Consider the following 18,876-nt stretch of genomic DNA (forward strand, 5'->3'; position numbering starts at 1 on the left):
TTATAATTAAAAACTCCGGTTGTTACTGTTATTCTCACTATCTGGTGTTGTTATGAAGATGATATCGCTCTTACAACGGTTGATATGTGTTTGATATTTGCTGAACAATTTTTGTTATAATTTTTGTTATTTTAACAACTAACGGGACCATATTCAGAACAATACCTGGTAGTTTTTATTTCGTTACAAATTAACAGCAGTTGTTATATTTCTGTTTTACATTCCTGGGTTGGTCTGTGTAGTACTTGGGACTAATTCACGATAAATCAACTTATTTTCAAAGAGCACATTGAGAGTATACAAGGCGAGTGCATCAAATATACGAGATGTTTATATCCTCTCATTAACAGGAATTCCAAACTTTGTTTAAAGAACAAACTTTTGATTTACAAACAAATTTTTAGACCAGTAATGCTTTATGCTGTACCGATCTGGTCAAGTTGCTGTTCAACAAGGAAGAAAACGCTCCAAAGGATTCAGAATAGAATTCTGAAAATGATTTTGAAGCGTCCTCCTTGGTTTGGTACACTAAAATTACATAGACTTACTGGTGTTGAACCATTAAAAGCTATGTCAAATAAAATTATTAACAATTTTCAACAAAATCGTTGCAATCCTCAATTGCTACGATAAGCTCTCTTTATAGCCAATAAGTTAGCAATTAAGTTAGTTGTAAGTTTACTTCCCCTTCCCCTTCCCGTAGGGTTTAAATCCCTACGAATTATAAGTCCTAATTACGAAAGCAAACAAGCTACTAACAAATCCCCCCCTTTAGAAAAAATTGACACTCGCCGGTGAGCAACCGAAAAGGACGAGAAACAGCTCGAATAGAGAATACACTAAAATCGCTTTTTACGCGGGGAATACGTGCCGCGTAAAAAAACACGTAAATTCCGAAATCCGCTCAAAGAAACCGGTGAAATGAACAAAATCCTATTACGGGACTCACGTAAGTGAAAAAAACGTCACAAAGTGACATCTGCCGTGGAATCTGGGTTATTATGGGTTATTACGGAAGTCACTTCATGGTGAAATATATTTCACTCTCACGGTCACTTTACTTTTTGAGACCTATCCCCGATTCCACCTCAAGTGAGGTGACAAAAATTACCTCCGTGAAGTGAGATTGCCAGTGAAGTGAAGTTGAGAATGGGACAAGTGAAATGTGGGAGTTTCCCAGCTCAAAAATTTTTAAGTCCCGGAAAGTCGATTGAGGTGAAATTTTGTATGAGGACATTTTTCGACAAGAAGAAGCCCTACCGCTAAACGAAATTCGAAGGTCAATTTTTCCCTTACGTTCCATCGGCCGCAGCTCAAAAATTTATAAGTCCCAGAGAGTCGATTATTTTCAAACAAAAAAATTATTCGTCTAGTTACTGGAAAATAAATCCAATATATATTATCATCAGATCACAAATCAATCGATTTTTGAACGTTTCCCATCTCCGTGAAATGATTTACCATTCAAGTGGAGTGACACTAATAATAACCCAGATTTCACGGAAGCTGTCACTTTGCGACGTTTTTCTCACTTACGTGAGTCCCGTAATAGGACTTTATTCACTTCACTCTGATTTCACTGTGAAGTGACTCCCGTAATAAGCACCTATGAGTGTCATATCAGTCAAGTGAGAACGGAAAAGCGACGTTTCGCGTGGAATTATTTCACGACCATTTTGAACGGTGAAATGATCCATAAATTACGTAACGCAAAAAATCCAATATTTGGACCCCCACCCGTAACACGTAACACGTAACGCTGTAGAAGAATTTGCCTAATAAAAATGCAAGTTTTTGGAAAGTCTCCTCAGAGATTTTTCGTTACGTAACGCTGATCTTACCCCCCCCCCCCCTTCCCTATGTAACAAATTGTAACGCTCAAGAACACCCCCCTCTCCCTCCCCCCTATGACAGTTACGTAATTTATGGATGCCGCCAAAGTCTTAAAGTTGATTGATTTGTGATCTCATGGTAAATATTGGATTTATTCTTCAGTAACGAAGCGAATCAGAGTTCGATCCGTGCCTTAAAGCGGTCAATTTTTAATTTTTTTGCCCGATGAAAAAAAGCAAACTAGTTCAGGAAATTTTCGATACCGAAAAAAAACTTTTTTTTTTTGATGCCGAATGTCTTAGAAATGCAGAACACGTCAAGATCTGGTGTTCTCTAAAAAATCGGGAAAAAACGACTTTCTGGGACTTAGACATTTTTGAGCGGGGAAACAATCTCATTTCACTTGTCCTATTCTCAATTTCACTTCACTGGGGCTTATTACGGAAGTCACTTCACGGTGAGATGACAACCATAATAGGCACGGTGAAAGTGATTCCCATTTGATTTGCACGCGTCTTTTTCCACCGCGAGATTTTTTCACTTCGTTCTCACCGTGAGGTGACATCCGTAATAGGCCCCACTGTCAATCTCACTCCACGGAGGTGATTTTTGTCATCTCACTTGAGGTGGAATCTAGGTCTGAAAAAGTGTAGTGAGCGTGAGAGTAAAATATATTTCACCGTGAAGTGACTCCCGTAATAAGCACCCCCGCGTAAATTCCGAAATCCACGTAGAAACCCGCTTAAATTCTGGAATCTGTGTAAAAAAAAGCCGCGTAAAAAGCGACCTTAGTATAATGTTTAAAGGACCGGATGCAGTAAGAACTGTATTTAGAGTATGGCATGCTATTCATGAGCGAGATTATAGTTATTTTCACAAAATTATGTTGAGGTAAAATCATATGCGCGATAAAATGTGACACTTGTCTAGCTTGAGAACTTGTCTTGTTTGCTTTGAACGGAACAGTAATATGTTTATTTTAAAATAAATTTAAACCCCCCCCTAAAAATTTTAAGCTAGGAACATAACATGTTTCATTGGTTACGTCCAAATCATGATTTACTCCGAATTGGACAGAAAGATATATTCTAATCGCTTTAGTACAAATTCGTATTCGGGACATCTTCATAGAGTTCATCAGATTCATTTAAATGGGATGAATGAAATGAACAGCAAATAAGAGAATCTTTCGCTAATTAAAAAATAAACAACTTCAGCTGTTTTAGTATGCGTGCCCGTGTTCAGAGCACAATCTATAACAGAAATCATAGAGATTCGCCTGCTAGGCGGCATTGTAGATGATAAGTACTTACACTTGTGTTCCTACCAGTTCGGCTAAGTGCTGAAGTGTGCCATAATCCACCTCTTAGTAGCGATTCGCGTAGCCTATTGAGCGGTTTGTTTTCTCCGTTTATTTTTTGCTTGCATTCTTTTTTTCGAAATGGCACTCGAGAACGATACCAATAAGTACATTATAAGCGGAGGACCCGAACCTCAGAACATTGCTGAGGGATGCGGATCGCTAGGAGCATTTGTTAGGAATCGAATGCGACTGAACGGTAATGACGTTGCAGTGGTAAGAACTATTCATAGGTAGGGTTGAGGTCAATCTCATTCGCTTTATTTCGCTTCAGATTGACGGTGTTTATGGTACTGAGTTGCGCTACCTGGAATTGCTGGAACAGGCCGCCCGTTTGGGAGAATGCTTACGATCTGTGGCAGGAGTACAAGTTGGCGATGTAGTCGGAATAGTCAGCGAAAATCGCCTAGAATTCCCACCGGTCCTGTTTGCCGCATTCTTTGTAGGAGCAACGGTGGCGCCAATCAATCTTACCTACACCGAACGTAAGTGTTAATCGCTGATATTTGTCGACTCACGAACCCAAGTGTGATCAGCAGGAACAGCGAAATATCATTTGAATAGTCTATCAAACGCTTATCTCGTAGCGGTCGCTTATCGCGTGTAGGCATTTCTTTGCTTTTTCTATTTTTTATCATCATTGAATTTAGCAACAGCTTCGAATAGTACCTGAACTGATAAAAGTTTGTACTTTCAAACAGGTGAAATGGAACATGCATTCAACCTGTCCAAACCGAAGATAATCTTTGCGTCGCCCTTCTCCGCCGATCGGGTGGTAGCCGCTGCCAAGAGAAACAAACACATCGTGCAACGTGTTGTTCTGTTCGGCGAGGAAAATGCCTTCGGACCTGATGTCACGCTACTCGACGATTTTCAACGTTCGGTGTCGTTTGTTAATCCACTGACTTTCTACATTCCACCGGTGAACGTTGACGATCATGTGGCGCTTATCATGTGTTCCTCTGGGACTACCGGATTGCCGAAAGGTGTTCAACTTACACAAGCCAATTTGCTTGCCAGTATTGCCCTACTAAAGTTAGTTTGTTTTGATTCGCTGTAATACGCTTTGGAATATATTTATTTTTTGCTCATTGCAGAGAATCTGATCGGCTGATGGATACGCCGCCTGGTGGAATGATTTTACTTGGGGTTCTGCCGTGGTTCCACGCGTTCGGCTGCATGACCTTGATTAATGTGATTTGCAATAAGCAGAAGCTGGTGTCGCTTCCGAAGTTCGAGGAGGGTTTGTTTCTCAGCTGTATCGAGAACTATCGCTGTACGATGGTCTTCGTGGTTCCACCGTTAGTTGTTTTCTTGGCCAAGCACCCATTGGTCGATAGCTACGATCTGTCCAGTGTGGATACTTTACTGTGTGGCGCAGCTCCACTTAGCAAGGAAACGGAGGACTTGGTTAGGCAACGCCTTAACATACGATACGTTCGCCAAGGGTATGGAATGAGTGAAACTACGCTCGCCACTTTGGTTCAAAGTGGAGAAGTTCACAAATCAGGTAGCGTTGGAATGGTACAAGTTGGGACGTTAGCAAAAGTAATTGATCCGAAAACGGGCGAGATTCTTGGCCCGAATCAACTTGGCGAACTGTGTTTCAAAGGTACCCAAATCATGAAAGGTTATATTGGAAACGAACAAGCAACTCGTGATACTATAGACCCGGAAGGATGGTTACACACCGGCGATGTTGGTTACTTTGACGAGGACAAAGAATTTTTCATCGTAGACCGGTTAAAAGAACTAATAAAATATAAAGCCTTCCAAGTGCCACCCGCCGAGATCGAGGCGATACTGTTGACTAATCCTAAAATAAAAGATGCGGCGGTAATTGGTTTACCGGACGAAGAAGCTGGCGAGCTTCCGTTGGCGTTTGTCGTGAAGCAGGAGGGTGCAGAATTGAACGAAGCAGAAATCAAAAACTACGTCGCTGAACGGACTTCACCCGCCAAACGACTCCACGGAGGTGTTCGATTCATTGCCGAAATTCCAAAGAATTTGAGTGGGAAAATTTTGCGGAAAGATCTGAGAGCGATGCTTCAGAAGCCAAAATCGAAGCTTTAAATGTACATACTACGACAGTGGGAATAATTTCGGAAATGGGCAACAAATTATTTTAAATGGTGACAATAAATTTTTTAACTTTTAATCATCCGGTCAATTTTACTATTAGCCTCATTTTCAAATCGTCTAGTCGGTTTTGTTCATGGCCTGTTTGACGCTATCAGGCAATTTAGCGAGTATCTCGTCATGTGAAATGCCTTTGGCTGTGCCAAGTACACCACAAGCATTCGGGAAACTTACGTCGCGACCGTAACGATAGTGCCGACCGAGGATATCGGTAAGCGTTCCTCCCTGTGCCTCCAGAACTGCCTCAGGAGCGCACGTATCCCACTTTTTACACCCGGCACTCGCAAACACGTACGCGTGAGCATTACCTTCCAAGAGCTGTAAGACTTTGTACCCTGCTCCGCCCACTTTCAGGACCTCATCTGGGGCGAGGGCATCAAGAGCTGCCTGGACAACTGCATTGGAATGTGATCGAGTGGTAGTCACTATTAAACGGTCGGATGGGACAGTTTTAGGAACAAAACCACCGGTTCCAATACCCTTAACACCCCATATAGTACGTCCAAACTCATTGCAATCCGTTTTAAAGTACGGTTGATGAATTATTCCTCCAACGGCTCTGTCGTTCACTGATATACCTATTAGCACCGTGACCCGTTCCAGGAAGCCTTGAGTGTATTCACCGGTCCCATCGAGTGGATCAACCCAAATAACCAAATCGGACTCCTTCACTTGCTTCAACCCATCGGGACAAACATTGCGCTCCAAAAATTCCGCGTTAAAATCAGAAACAATCCAATCATCCGGAACCTACGACATACAGCAATCTGAGTGTGATTGAAAATCGTTTAACCCAATGCTCATACCTTGAGATCACTGGAACCCTCCTCCCCTATTATGGTCACATTGGGAAATAGCTTTGTCAGCGAAGCGATAATGCACCGTTGAGCCGATCGATCCGCCTCAGTTTGCAAGTCATCCTTGCCCTTCTCGACAATGCCCAAATCACCCTTGGCCATTACGTCGCGGATGATTCGCCCCGCACGACCGGCAATCTGAATCGAGCTGGCCACTATCCGCATCACCAGCGGGGCACTGACACTGGCCATTGCTGTCTGGAACTTACAATGTTTCCAAACAGTGGAATGATGGCTACGGCGGGTAATCCGAGTTGATCCGGCAGGATTAGCTGATGCGAAAACAAAACAAAGCCGTCAGCTTTTTCGCAAACACGAACGCTGATAACGATCCGCCTGTCGTCGGGGAAGGTCGGAAATATTTCACACTTTTCAACTGTCAACCGGCAACAATAAGAGTTACAAAAGGTGTGGGGCAATATTGAAGTTAGCGTCGGTAGCAACTTTTTCAAATGCATAAAAAATTAAACGATTTTTGCTTCTTTCCAAAAAATAAAGATAAAAAATGGAACCCCAGATGCGAATTTTCAAAAACTAATACAAAAAATCATTTCGCAGGAGTTACTGGAATATATATTATAACAGAGTCCAAATTTCCGCTAACCTAAACTGGGGTGGCATTGCGCGTTTCATTTCGAAACGAGTAGATAGCGTATTATTGCAGTTGAGCTTCGAGCATTACGTAATGGTTTGATCGAGCATTTTTTTACTCGAAAGTGATAAAAAATGGTCGATGAGTTGAAAACGTTCGTTTGTACCTAAGTTAGTCAACAAACAACAAAACTATTCAAGTCAACAAAACATAAATAATTTCATTAAAAATTTGTGAAGCGAGGAAACATTAATTTGATAGATTCCACTGGCGAGTAGATTCAAAGTAGGGGCCAACTTTAACGGAGCAGAAATTTTACTTGTGCAGTTTGGAGGGAATTATTGTATTCAAAATAGGTTTGAGTGCTCTCCGCTTCATCTTGAAATGTTGACGAAACCATGAAAAAAAATTCTTTTGCATCAGGAAATAGCTAACCTTGTTTCATTCAATATAAGCCTATAATACCTATACCTTATTGTTTACATCTTTCTATATTCCTGAAACCATTTTCATCACTAGAAGATTCGCAGAAAAACATTCACAGGTTAATTATTTTGTTTTAAGGACTAATCTTATTATAAACGTAGAAATGCCAATCTCTATGGGCACTATTGATATATGGCGGAATATTTCCAATATTAGATATTACAAAGTTATCGTTCCATTATAAGGCGTCGATGTGATGTCAATGTGTCGGATAAACGACAAATATCAAAATTTATCAACCGATATCGTATAATATTACCGAAATATTTTGAAGTAGAATACTTGTCTCAGGAAGTTCGGCTACATAGGGATGTAAAATGAAAATCTAAAACCGAAAAAAGGGAAAAATATGTCCAATTTCAAATGCTAATAAATCGGTTAGTATTCGATGGATTTCCTTCGTTCTTGTAGTAATAGATTGGAAAATCTTCTAAGATTCTTACCAAAAGAAGATAATTGTAATTTTATTATTCACACTATTATACTTTTGAAAATAGTCAAGCCTTGTCAAAATGAAAAATTCGACCTCTGATTGGTCGTTATATGATTGCTTCCGAAGCACGGTCGACATAATCATATACCTTGCAATTGAAAACATGCTATTTGGCCTATATAAGAGCCTGTTTCAGCCGGAGCCGCTCATAACAGTTCTAGACAGCGACAACAGCAGTCGTCCTTCCTTAGCAGCAGCACTAGCCCTGTGGTTAGTCACCACGTCTCAGGAGCAGCGCGGTTCTTCTCAGCGTGTGTCGCCAGACTGCCATTATTCCCCCCGTGTTGGGGCAGCATGAAGATTGCCATTAGGAAATCAAATTTTGAACATCAAAATGCCTTTTTCAATGCAAATAAACAAGTCATTGAAAGTTAATAATTTTTGACAACGCAAGCAAGCGTTCTGTGTTGGATCCTAGCAATAAAAATCTGTCGCGCCCGTCTAATTTACTGAATGTGAAATAGCTTCCACAGTGCATGTTGTCCGTGTATCTTAATTCCCCGAATGTTAGGGCAGTTCAAAGGTTGCGATCAGCAACCGATTTTGAACCGCAAAATGCCCTTTTCAAGGCAAATTAACAAATAATTGAAGGTTAATAATTTTCTGGCATCGACACAAGCAGACATTCTGTGCGGGATGCAATCAAATTCTGTTGTAGTTGTCTAATTTTTACTTTATTTAGCAAATCCCCCACTTTAAAGGCAGCGCAAAGGCTGCGATCAGCATAACCGACTTTGAATAACAAACTGCCCTGTTAGAACGCATTCACAAAAGCAGTTAGTTCGACTATGCAGAGCTAATATGAAGTTGATTCAATCAATCAGCATGAGCAGAATTTCGTCATCTCCCAGCTGCCAAGTTGCAACATGATTTAACACGCAACAGCGAGCAAATGAAATCGCCTGATGTTACTAGCCGCAATACGGTTAGGGGTTAAATCGTGGCGTGTGTGAGAGCACCATCGGTGTTTATTCGCTGGATACAAAAATCAAATGCGAATTGTGGAATAATTCGTCTAAAGAACATTAGAAACTGGTACGACTGAAAAGAAAGGCGTGGCCTATTTTGTAGCACCCTTCGGCTATTAAAGAGTGTTTCTGGGAAAACTAGCTTCATTCATCAGTCGGATGGTGAGCTGGATGGACCGTCCACAACGTTGACAGCAGTAGCAGCAGATATCAGCACTCAGCAGTAACAGAGGATAGCAGCGAGTTGCGTCTGTGGCTGCCTTCAAATTAATCAAATCACTTGCCCTGTGGTTGGTCACCACGTCTCAGGCCTCTGCCAGGCTGAACGCCAACGCGAGCAATCGGGCGAGATTTTTGCCGTACATCAGCCGGCACTTCCTCTAATGGAAAAGTTGGATCATTTTGTTTAGAAGAATATTACTGTCGATAATATTACAGAGATGCGATTGCATTATTATGAATAGAATAGAATAGAATTACGATGCCATTCCTGAAAGCGAAACCACTATTTTCCTGCTATCGGAGCATCCTTGCCGGTTGAGGGTTTCGGCCTTCCTCCGGTGAAGCTCTGCCTTATTTTGGCAACTACACAAGCATACTGGATGTTGGCAATCAAAACTTCTGCTGGCTGTCTGATTTTCAGTGTGAAAACAGCCTTTAACAATGTTATCAGTGTGCCTGACTACGATTTGGTAATATTGTTTGAATTAAATGTTTACAAAATTTTACAATATTCCTCTTTCTCACATTTAATAAAAAAGGTAATACGGTGCCTTCGTCATACGTAAGTTCACCATAACTCCCGCTATCGGCGTAACACAAGGATGCAATCAGCGTCATATCCGATTTGTTTTTCAACAACAAACTGTTCTTTTTAGGACAACCAAACAAATGAATTGAAGATTTAAAATTTTCTCGTTCTGAGCTTTAACCAAAAGTAAATTATCTTAATTTGGATTCACATGTACATATACTCTGACTGTTGAAACTTGTTTGCGCCGCAAAGAGTTTGTACTTTCCTGTTCCGTGAGGTCGTATTTATATGTGCAAACTGAAATTGAGTAGTACTTCAACTTCATTTGCACAGAATTTTCAATACTGCCAATGAGCGGTCAACATTTATTTACTAGGAAAAATGACTGACACGCAAGCAGCCGGGTTAACTCTCTTGCAAAAGTATTCTACTTCAACTTTGCGGTCGTGGCTTTGCACACAACCCTCCTGTGATTTTTCATAAAAATAAAGTTGTTTGGCCCTAGACAAATCTGACATTTATTTTCGAGTCAATGTTTGCTCGAAATAAACTACGAATACTACGCAATACCAGCTCCATCTCGAAACGAGTTTGATTTCTCTCGATTTGAGTTACTCGAAGCGAAATGAGCAATGTCACCCCAGAATACGTAACTTTTTCAGATAACAAATCCGGAGTACTTCGTGATAAGGGCGAATCTAACAAACTGTAAACAAATAGAGATTTTACCGAAAACGTATGAAGTGAGCTACTATCTACCTTAAAACTTCGAAAAAATAATGTATCTCTTTTCTAACTATTGAATAGTACGATGTTTGTTAAGGGCGAAATCTACTTTATCTCAAAACGAGATAAAATGAGGAATACGCCCTTTTTGTTGTTTACGTTAGAAAAAGGCGAACCTTGACTTCGTCTTGATGAATGGGCGAAATCAAAGCTGTCAACAAAATAAACATTAAAAGCAAAGGGCGTATTCCAATACAATAACGTCAACACGGCGTATAGTGAAGGGCGATACTGTCGAGCGAATGAAAATAAGGCGCATAGTAAAGGGCGATACTGTCGAGTAACTCAAAATAAGGCGCATAGTAAAGGGCGATACTTTCGAGCAGATCTAAATAAGGCGCAAAGTAAAGGGCGATACTTTCGAGCAGATCGAAAAGGTTGCATAGTAAAAGGCGAAACTATAAATTCTCGAATATAGAATGTAAAGCGACTGAAATTCAAGTTTTAGGTTCACCATGTACAAAGCTAGAACAATTTCGCTTTCATTAGAGTATTTGGATGACAAATGAATTGTTCCACCGTTATCTAGGATTTGAATTTTTGATTGAAAACTTTGTTAGTCTTTTTTGAGTTTCGTAGTCATTGTAAGATTCGCCCTAATCACGAAGTAGTCCGGAAATACTGTTATGGTTGAATTGCAATTATTCTTCAAAAATATCTGGCAACTCTGTTTACACTGCAAGAAAAAAGGATCGCTGTCAACTTGTTGTAAACAAACGCTCCTAAAGTTTCTTTTATTTGTGTTGCCCATCGGACGGCTGAAGGCACCTAAAGTTATTCGCTATTGCTAGATTACACTAGAAATAGTTGTTTTTAAAAAACAACAATAATTAAACAGTTCAAGTATGTCCAGTACACCCGCATCCGAACGGCTTCACTCGAGGGACTCACTGTCGAAGGAGGCACTGGCAGCAATCAAGAAAGTTTTCAAGCGGGAGCAAGGAGGACCTTCGAAGTGCCGGATTTGTGGTAATCAACTAAAAGTCGACAAATTTAGCAATTTAAAACGGCACATGCAAAACCTGCACCAGCGTGAATATGCGGAAATACTGGTAGCAAGTGGTAGCAACATCGAAGAGATGAAGATAGCTTCTTTTGCGCCAGTTACTTTCGATCAAAACTTTCTGGCCGAGTGCTGCGTCAAGATGGTCACCGTAGGGGGGCTTCCGTTTGGTGTGTTGGAACGGCCAGGTATAGCAGATTTGCTCGGCTTCAGAATACAACGTCAGACTGTTCTCCATAGTATTTCGTTAACAGTGGAAGCCTTTCGAGAGAAAATCATAGATGAGCTTAAAGGTCAGATCATATGTGTCAAACTGGACACTGTAACAAGAGCAGGACAAAGCGTTGTGACCGTCTTTTCACAGCTTCTACGCGCAGGGAAATTCGAGATGAGAACGTTGGCTGCCTATGATCTTGATTTTGCAACCCCAGCTGAGGAGATGAAAGCTAAAGTCATCGAAACGCTAGGTGATTTTGGTGTTGATGCAAGCCAAATATATGCAATTACTACGGATAACGGAATAAACTATCCGATTGCTACGCAACTTGTGTACAATGCTAAACGTGATGCTTTGCTGTCTGTTGATAATGGTATCAGTTTTGATGACGAGGACGTTGGTTTTAGTGGCGAAACAGACCAACTAGAAGCCGGCGATTATCTCGAAGGGAATACTAAAGAAGAAGATGCTCTCAGTGTGATTACGCATGCTATTGATGAAGGCGTAATATGTGCTGCGAATGCGTTCCATTGTTGCGCACATGATGCCATTAGGTCCCTGAAACTAAAGAAACAATTAGACGAGATTCGAATTGTGGTTAATTACCTGCGTACAGAGGAGTGAGTATTTCGTTTGCTTAGCATGTTAAAAAACTATTGTTTTTTTTTACTTTTTAGACTTCGAAAGTTGTTCGTACGTAACCACCTGTCCATCCCAAAGCTTGAACCCGAAATCAGATGGAATTCCGTATTTTCCATGCTGTCACAGCTGATTGACCAAAAGCTGTTCATCAACGAGTTGATGGATGAAAATGATGAACCCATGTTAACTGCGGAGCATTGGACATTCATTGAAAAATTTGTCGAAGCATTTGATCCATTTCATTCAGTAACACATACCCTTCAGGAGGAAATAATGACAATGGGAGATTTTTATCTGCTTTGGCTTGAATGCTTGCTCAGAATCGAAGAGTTGGCAAATAACTATATCGCGAAAGCATTGATCGCTGCCTTGAATAGTAAACAAGAGCATTTATTTGAAAGCCGATTTTTCCTAGCTGCTCTTTACTTTGATCCTCGAATTAATTACGGTGGCTCCGAGTTGCTCTCCGAGGAGCACAAGTGTATCGCTATTGATCAGATACTTAAGTTATGGGAAAAAATCCGTCACACGGAATCGATAGAAGTTTCCGCTCACGCGGAAAATGGTTCATCTAATTCATGCTCAACGAATTTCAGACTCGTGGAGGCAATGCTGCGGAAAAAACATTCACTCAAAGACTTGGGGCGTAGCGCAGTTGAAAAGAAACTGAAGGAGCTTGCCCTCCAGCCAAGGATTTCAGCTGAAAGCAATGTGCTTGTGCACTGGGAACAGCGGAGAAACAGTGAGCCCGAATTGTATAAATTGGCCCAAATTGTCCTCAGTGTCCCCTGCACGCAGAACACTGCGGAACGTGCGTTCAGCGCGCTTGGTTTTGTGCTTTCGAACCGTCGGCTAAAGCTGAGTAAAATGACGCTCAGCGATATGGTTTTCGTGAAACTAAATCACGACCTTTTTCAACAAGTCGAAATCGATTACATGAAGTCAAGGTCAAATTACACCCCGTGACCGAGTCGCATGTTTAGGTTAGAGTTTTTACGTTAACGAAATGACCATAATAAATTTTTTAAATTATTATTCGAATGAAACAAACTTCGAAGCATAACGTTTCCTTTGTATGTCGTGGTTCAGTAATAAAGACAGTTTTTTTTTCTTATGTATATAGAACAAAAATCAGCTGCAAATATATGTATATATCGACTCTTAACGAACATCCACCGCGAGAGGGATAAATCCAGAACAAAAGGACATTAAACACGATTTGACTACGCTGGCTAGTTTGACTTGTGACCAAGAATGGAAATTTTCATTCACTCGCAATATTCCGTACATTTCCGAACTGGTTAGCGGAACTGTTAGCGTTACTAAAATCTTCGCTCAATATTGCGTGATTTGAACCTGGTTCAACAGAGCGCTGGGCGAACCTATAAGTATCATTAGGATCTTTTACTGGGTTCAATTGAAATACGAAGGAAGTTTAGGCAGTGGAAAAAAAGCTGAATGTGAAAATTCATTAGTTTGATATCACGCGAAATTGGGTTGTTTAGCTATTCACGGATTTCCGATTGTTATACATCATCTGAAAGAGTGTAATTTTCTAAGCAAAACGTGATTTATTAAAACTTTATATTAATATCCTTCGGTTTTTAAATGAAGAATAAAAATTCGCTCTAAATCGCTATAATGACAGTTTGTATATGGGCGAACTGTCATTGTAGCGATTCGAGCAGTTTCAAAACGTGATTTAAGAAGCGAAAGACAGCGATAGATTTTTTTTTAAATCACGTTTTACTTAGAAAATGCAGATCTTTCAGATGATATAAAAAGCTGATATAGCTAAACAACCCAATTGTCATAGAGTAACCCCAATTTATGCGTGTACAGATATTAGAGTCATGATTCATGATGACAGCGGCTGAATCCCGAACGCAGGGCAGGGATGCCACATTTTATTCTGTATTTAGAATTTCAACAAATATGTGTATAGGACAGAAATCTATCAGATTTTGCGAAAACCTTTTATAAGCCGGTATCTTTTTGCAAAAATATGTAATCTGTGTATACCGTGTATACAGATATGTTAAACAACTCATATTACACAGAATGAATCTGTATATGTGGCACCCCTGCTCGTATGTGTGCTCCGCACATCACATCGCACCGCGTTCGTAGACGGGCCAGTTTGTCTTCGACAGTCAGCACAACTATTTGTCCAACTGAATAAATTAATCAATTTGACCGTGAACAGGTTTTCATCCTATCCATTATTTTTTGCAACTTGGTCGTGATTGGGATCAGCAGGATTCACTTTGTACAAAACTATCCAGTAATTATTCAACCATGTCTCGAGTTCTGGTCGGAGTTAAGCGAGTAATCGACTATGCTGTCAAGGTAAGAACAAAAAAAGCGAACAGTGCTTGCAAAGTCAAGAGATAATAGACTGATAAGCGAGGGAGCCAACTAAATCTAACCCCAAGCTGTTACACAAGAGGGTGTTGAATGTATAATGATTTTCCGATCAACTTTTGCTCGCTCTTCCAGATTCGAGTCAAGCCGGATAAGACCGGTGTCGTGACCGAGGGTGTAAAGCACTCGATGAACCCTTTCGATGAAATCGCTGTTGAGGAAGCGGTCAAAATGAAGGAGAAAAAAATCGCAGCGGAAGTTGTGGCCGTTTCTGTTGGACCCGCACAGGCCCAAGAAGTGCTGCGTACAGCGCTGGCAATGGGTGCTGACCGAGGTATCCACATCGAGGTTGCCGGCAAGGATTATGAACTGCTTCAGCCGATACATGTATCGAAAATTCTAGCCAAACTGGCTCAGGAAGAGAAGGCCGATCTCGTAATTCTTGGCAAACAGGCCATCGATGACGACTGTAACCAGACAGCTCAAATGACGGCTGCAATACTTGACTGGCCGCAGGCCACATTCGCCTCCAAAGTGGAGAAGACGAGTGATGGTCTTACGGTGGTAAGAGAGGTTGATGGCGGTTTGGAAACGATTAAGACTAAGGTTCCGGCTGTGATCAGCGCCGATTTACGTCTCAACACCCCCCGCTATGCCACTTTGCCCAACATTATGAAGGCCAAGAAAAAACCGATCAAAAAGTTAGCCCCGAAGGATCTCGGTGTAGACACAACACCGCGTATCGAAGTCATATCGGTGGAGGATCCACCGGTGCGCCAGGCTGGATCAATTCTGCCCGATGTGGACACTCTGCTGGGCAAACTGCGTGACGGCGGTCACATTAAGTAATCGAGTGCGGTTACACCCGGTTCGGCCGTGATCGTGAGTGCATTTTTTGTTGTTCGCTTTCTATGTGTGTTTATAAAACCATCAAGCTGAAAGTTTTTACTTTAGATCATGTCTGTGTTAGATAGCGAAATACAATCATCAATAAAGAAAACGAAAAGATCAAGTGCTTTCTTTTATGTTGCTTACTGTGCAGTTCTTTCATCCGAACAACAATGTACTTTGATCGCTCGCTTTCCGGCTCACGGTTACAACAAATGAGAACGAACTTTGGAATTTAGTATTCAGAAGTTTGCTTTTTATAGCGCAAATTTGCGCAATGACTGCCGGAAACAAAATAATGTCTCCCCTCAGTGGTAAAATTATGTAACGCAGAGATGGATGGTTGAGGCAAAATTACCGGCGTTTCAGACGCACGTTAGATTTTTGAAAGCGTTTTGATGATGATGAATTTATGCGTGAAAAAAATCAATGTCAATGCATCGATTAACCATTTTAGGGCCTTTACATACACATCTGTAAAACATACTCAAATTGATTGCAGCACATATTCTAATGTTCATCGATTCAACAAACATCACTACTGAGTACGAATGCCAAGAAAATAATTTCGGAATAATGAACCTCATAAATTTACCTACACTGCTTCTAGTACTCCAGAAACAGACTGTTCAAATCTTCGTCGATACTAACCGGTAGGGGCCAGCACCGTTTTTTGTGCTTACTAAAGGTCGCATCGTCGCTGAATCGTTTCAGGCAGGTTTCACATTGGAAGGGCTTCTCGCCGGTATGGATTCTGAAAATAACGACGAAAACAACGCATGAATTTCTCCCGCTCGTTTGAACAAAAAAAAAAAACTTACCGTCGATGGATAACCATCTGATCCTTGCGCATAAACGTCTTCTGGCATATGTCGCACTGAAACTGCTTGCCGTGCGTATGCATGAGGACGTGCTTCCGCAGGGCGGCCTTAGTTTTGTACGATTTATTTATACACACACGGCAGTCATACTTGCGCACCTCACTGTGCTTGTTTTCCACGTGATTCTGCAAACGCTGGATCGTTGGATTGCGGAGGCCACAGTAACTGCAGGCATACTTATCGGTGTGGACTTCTTTGTGGTGACTGAGATGCTGCTGACTAAGGAAGGTTCGCGGGCAATCGGGACACTGCACGTACGGGTAAACCTCCTCGGTATGGTCCTCCCGAATGTGGTCAATCAATTCGTTTGATTTATTATGTTGTCGTTTGCAGAGTTTGCAAGTTAGGTGGTATGGTTTAAATTGTACCACCGGTGCAGGTTTGTTGCGATGCACCGTCTGCCTGTGGATGTAGAGTGCGTGGTAATTTTTGAACGATGCACGACATTCCTGGCAGACATGCGGGTTAATGCCCTCGTGAACCATGGTGATGTGATTGCGCAGCTCGAGAACTCGCCGAAAGCAAGCGTCGCACTTGTCACAGTTGTACGGTTTTTCGTTGGTATGCACTAGCATGTGCCGCTCTAGGCTAGACGTGGCAGTAAATGTTCTGTCGCAAATATCACAAGTAGGTGCTTTGTAATGCTCGTGCTTCACTTTGATATGTTGATTCAGTTTGCTAGGACATTTAAAAACCTTACTACAAACATTACACGGGTTCACGGTCGGCCAAGATTTGTTAACTTTGCGACTGTTTGCGATCCCGTGGGCTTTGTATTCGTGAACTTTTACGTGTAAGACTGAGGAAAATTTAGCCGCACAAATGCTGCACTTGTTCGCTCGTTCTGACCACTGGTGCCAGCTGAGATGCCGGTTCAATGCAATCACATGAGAAAAATCCAACATACATTCATTGCAGCGGTATCCATTTCTGGTGGCGTGGAGCTTCGTTAAATGCGACAGTAGAACGCTGGTATTAGGAAATACCGTCATACAAATGTAGCACTTTTTACCCTGATCTTTCTCCTTTTTAAGTGGACTCCCTAGAAAGGTCATTGCCAATTCATGTGCCTGTGACTTCAAATTTTGTTCTGTATCGCTTTTGGAATCCAACATTGTGAGTTCTTCTTCTATAAAAGCATCGACGGGGGGATGCTCCAAGGTGAAATTATTATGAATTTCTAAAGCGCTCGTCTGGGCAATTTCGATCAAAGCTGTAAACTCTCTCTCGGCTTTGAGAAACATCGTACGTATTGCCAGCAGAATCTCAACGCGTGCCAGGCATTGCATACAGATTAGAGGCAGAAAGTCCTCGTCTCGAAGGGTTATGTTCAGTGCTTCAGCAACGCTAGCAGCGATGGAATTTTCCCCCAGGATATCGGCTATCGAAGCCATCTCTTCCGTAAAATGAAAGTTCAAACACAGCCGGCAGCTTCCTACTTCCACACAACCTTTATCACTGAAAAATTAACCTAATATTGTATTACAACATAGGTAAAGCCACATCGACCGCGAACAGTTCACTCACCAATGGGTAAATAGAGTTGGTTCTTGGTAGTAAAATTCGTCCGGCTTCGACTGTTCCAAACCGGTGACGAAGTGCCGCTCACAAATTTCATACTTGAACAGTTCCTGTTCATCGCTGATTTCCAATTCCAACCCAGAACCAACCTGAATTGCTTGATGCCATCGTCTCGAAAGTGATCCATGGCGGGGAAAAAGTTTGAAGCTTCCTTCCGTTGTACCACAGGTCGAAACAACGCACGGCATAATTTTTATTTTTTTACAGAAACACTCCAATCAAACTTTCAACCTTTAGTTTCTGATGAAAAATCGGTTTTCTGTTGTGAATTGGTGGGCAGCAAATAAAAACATGGGGATTGTTTACAAACTCCGTTAAGAAAAATTGCTCGCATTCAGGGTTGCATTTTTATTTTTTATTTTTGAACAGACCATTCTTCGAGACGTTTCTGAACTCAATTCATGAATGAAATTTTGACAGAAAGCTCGAAACCGCTGACATAACGCACGTGAAAGCAACACCAATATCAGCAGGATTTGTCAGTTCGTAAAATGGTCTATAAAACGGCTTTGGCGCTTATATCTGGAATACTTTGTGATAAGGGCGAATCTAACAAAATGAAAAGGGTTAACAAAAAATTCTTACAGAATCAAATGGAGAACTCTATAAAGTGAGCTTTTACCTACCTTTCTTTGAAAAAATATTGTATCTCTTTTTTAACTATTGAAAAATTCAATATTTGTTAAAAGCGAAATTATTGTTTCTTGATAAAGAACGTCTAGTTCGGTTGACGTGTGTAACAAGAATAAAAAAGTTTTAATCATCACAAATAGTCATGGCTTACTCTACGTAATCCTAACAATCCTCCTTAAGCTAGGACTCCTAAGGCTTCACGATTTTTTTCCAATTTTACGCGTTGCAGCGGTTTCGTGAGACCATCGGCTAGTTGATTTTCAGAATTAACATAGTTGATTGCGACGACTCCTTTTTCCAAGGCATCTCGTATGTAATGATGACGAATGTCGATGTGCTTGGTCCGAGGATTGTAACCACCGTTCTTTGCCACTGCGATCGTGCTCTGGTTGTCGCATT

The 18,876-nt window shown here is 41.2% G+C and overlaps 5 protein-coding genes across 6 annotated transcripts; 3 read left to right on the plus strand and 2 right to left on the minus strand.

Annotated features, from left to right (window-relative positions):
• The first annotated feature begins 3,052 nt into the window (after nucleotides 1-3,052).
• LOC129721953 (uncharacterized) lies at nucleotides 3,053-5,351 on the plus strand. Its single transcript, XM_055675090.1, has 4 exons — nucleotides 3,053-3,409; nucleotides 3,468-3,678; nucleotides 3,895-4,228; nucleotides 4,291-5,351. Exons 1-4 carry the CDS (start codon nucleotides 3,275-3,277, stop codon nucleotides 5,264-5,266), a joined length of 1,656 nt encoding a protein of 551 aa, XP_055531065.1. The 5' UTR covers nucleotides 3,053-3,274; the 3' UTR covers nucleotides 5,267-5,351.
• On the minus strand, nucleotides 5,333-6,557 carry LOC129721961 (3'(2'),5'-bisphosphate nucleotidase 1). Its single transcript, XM_055675103.1, has 2 exons — nucleotides 6,139-6,557; nucleotides 5,333-6,082 (listed from the first exon to the last, which is right to left on the minus strand). The coding sequence occupies exons 1-2, from the start codon at nucleotides 6,379-6,381 to the stop codon at nucleotides 5,393-5,395; spliced, it is 933 nt and encodes a 310-aa protein (XP_055531078.1). The 5' UTR covers nucleotides 6,382-6,557; the 3' UTR covers nucleotides 5,333-5,392.
• Nucleotides 6,558-10,958: 4,401 nt separating this feature from the next.
• LOC129718738 (uncharacterized) lies at nucleotides 10,959-13,180 on the plus strand. The gene is made up of 2 exons (XM_055669777.1): nucleotides 10,959-12,108; nucleotides 12,166-13,180. The coding sequence occupies exons 1-2, from the start codon at nucleotides 11,114-11,116 to the stop codon at nucleotides 13,094-13,096; spliced, it is 1,926 nt and encodes a 641-aa protein (XP_055525752.1). The 5' UTR covers nucleotides 10,959-11,113; the 3' UTR covers nucleotides 13,097-13,180.
• A 1,044-nt stretch (nucleotides 13,181-14,224) lies between these two features.
• LOC129718743 (electron transfer flavoprotein subunit beta) lies at nucleotides 14,225-15,506 on the plus strand. Its single transcript, XM_055669783.1, has 2 exons — nucleotides 14,225-14,479; nucleotides 14,630-15,506. Exons 1-2 carry the CDS (start codon nucleotides 14,429-14,431, stop codon nucleotides 15,341-15,343), a joined length of 765 nt encoding a protein of 254 aa, XP_055525758.1. The 5' UTR covers nucleotides 14,225-14,428; the 3' UTR covers nucleotides 15,344-15,506.
• A 368-nt stretch (nucleotides 15,507-15,874) lies between these two features.
• LOC129718740 (zinc finger protein 624-like) lies at nucleotides 15,875-18,035 on the minus strand. Of its 2 annotated transcripts, none has more exons than XM_055669779.1 (3): nucleotides 17,791-18,035; nucleotides 16,204-17,721; nucleotides 15,875-16,136 (listed from the first exon to the last, which is right to left on the minus strand). In XM_055669779.1, the coding sequence occupies exons 1-3, from the start codon at nucleotides 18,030-18,032 to the stop codon at nucleotides 15,989-15,991; spliced, it is 1,908 nt and encodes a 635-aa protein (XP_055525754.1). In that variant the 5' UTR covers nucleotides 18,033-18,035; the 3' UTR covers nucleotides 15,875-15,988. The 2 variants fall into 2 exon arrangements, with proteins under 2 accessions (XP_055525754.1, XP_055525755.1); XM_055669780.1 differs by having other exon boundaries at nucleotides 16,204-17,734; nucleotides 17,791-17,927.
• Nucleotides 18,036-18,876: the final 841 nt, after the last annotated feature.

The sequence above is a fragment of the Wyeomyia smithii genome, chromosome 1, assembly GCF_029784165.1.
Source record: "Wyeomyia smithii strain HCP4-BCI-WySm-NY-G18 chromosome 1, ASM2978416v1, whole genome shotgun sequence".
Taxonomy (NCBI): Eukaryota; Metazoa; Arthropoda; class Insecta; order Diptera; family Culicidae; genus Wyeomyia; species Wyeomyia smithii.

Excerpts from the sequence above, each read along its gene's own strand:
- LOC129718740 (XM_055669779.1), bottom strand. The coding sequence starts at position 18,032 with ATGCCGTGCGTTGTTTCGACCTGTGGTACAACGGAAGGAAGCTTCAAA. Across the intron at positions 17,722-17,790 it reads CCAACTCTATTTACCCATTG|TGATAAAGGTTGTGTGGAAG; the intron begins GTGAGTGAACTG and ends TTAATTTTTCAG. Across the intron at positions 16,137-16,203 it reads CAGATGGTTATCCATCGACG|AATCCATACCGGCGAGAAGC; the intron begins GTAAGTTTTTTT and ends CGTTATTTTCAG.
- LOC129718738 (XM_055669777.1), top strand. The coding sequence starts at position 11,114 with ATGTCCAGTACACCCGCATCCGAACGGCTTCACTCGAGGGACTCACTG. Across the intron at positions 12,109-12,165 it reads AATTACCTGCGTACAGAGGA|ACTTCGAAAGTTGTTCGTAC; the intron begins GTGAGTATTTCG and ends TTTACTTTTTAG.
- LOC129721961 (XM_055675103.1), bottom strand. The coding sequence starts at position 6,381 with ATGGCCAGTGTCAGTGCCCCGCTGGTGATGCGGATAGTGGCCAGCTCG. Across the intron at positions 6,083-6,138 it reads AGGGTTCCAGTGATCTCAAG|GTTCCGGATGATTGGATTGT; the intron begins GTATGAGCATTG and ends TGTATGTCGTAG.
- LOC129721953 (XM_055675090.1), top strand. The coding sequence starts at position 3,275 with ATGGCACTCGAGAACGATACCAATAAGTACATTATAAGCGGAGGACCC. Across the intron at positions 3,410-3,467 it reads ACGGTAATGACGTTGCAGTG|ATTGACGGTGTTTATGGTAC; the intron begins GTAAGAACTATT and ends ATTTCGCTTCAG. Across the intron at positions 3,679-3,894 it reads CAATCTTACCTACACCGAAC|GTGAAATGGAACATGCATTC; the intron begins GTAAGTGTTAAT and ends ACTTTCAAACAG.
- LOC129718743 (XM_055669783.1), top strand. The coding sequence starts at position 14,429 with ATGTCTCGAGTTCTGGTCGGAGTTAAGCGAGTAATCGACTATGCTGTC. Across the intron at positions 14,480-14,629 it reads TAATCGACTATGCTGTCAAG|ATTCGAGTCAAGCCGGATAA; the intron begins GTAAGAACAAAA and ends TCGCTCTTCCAG.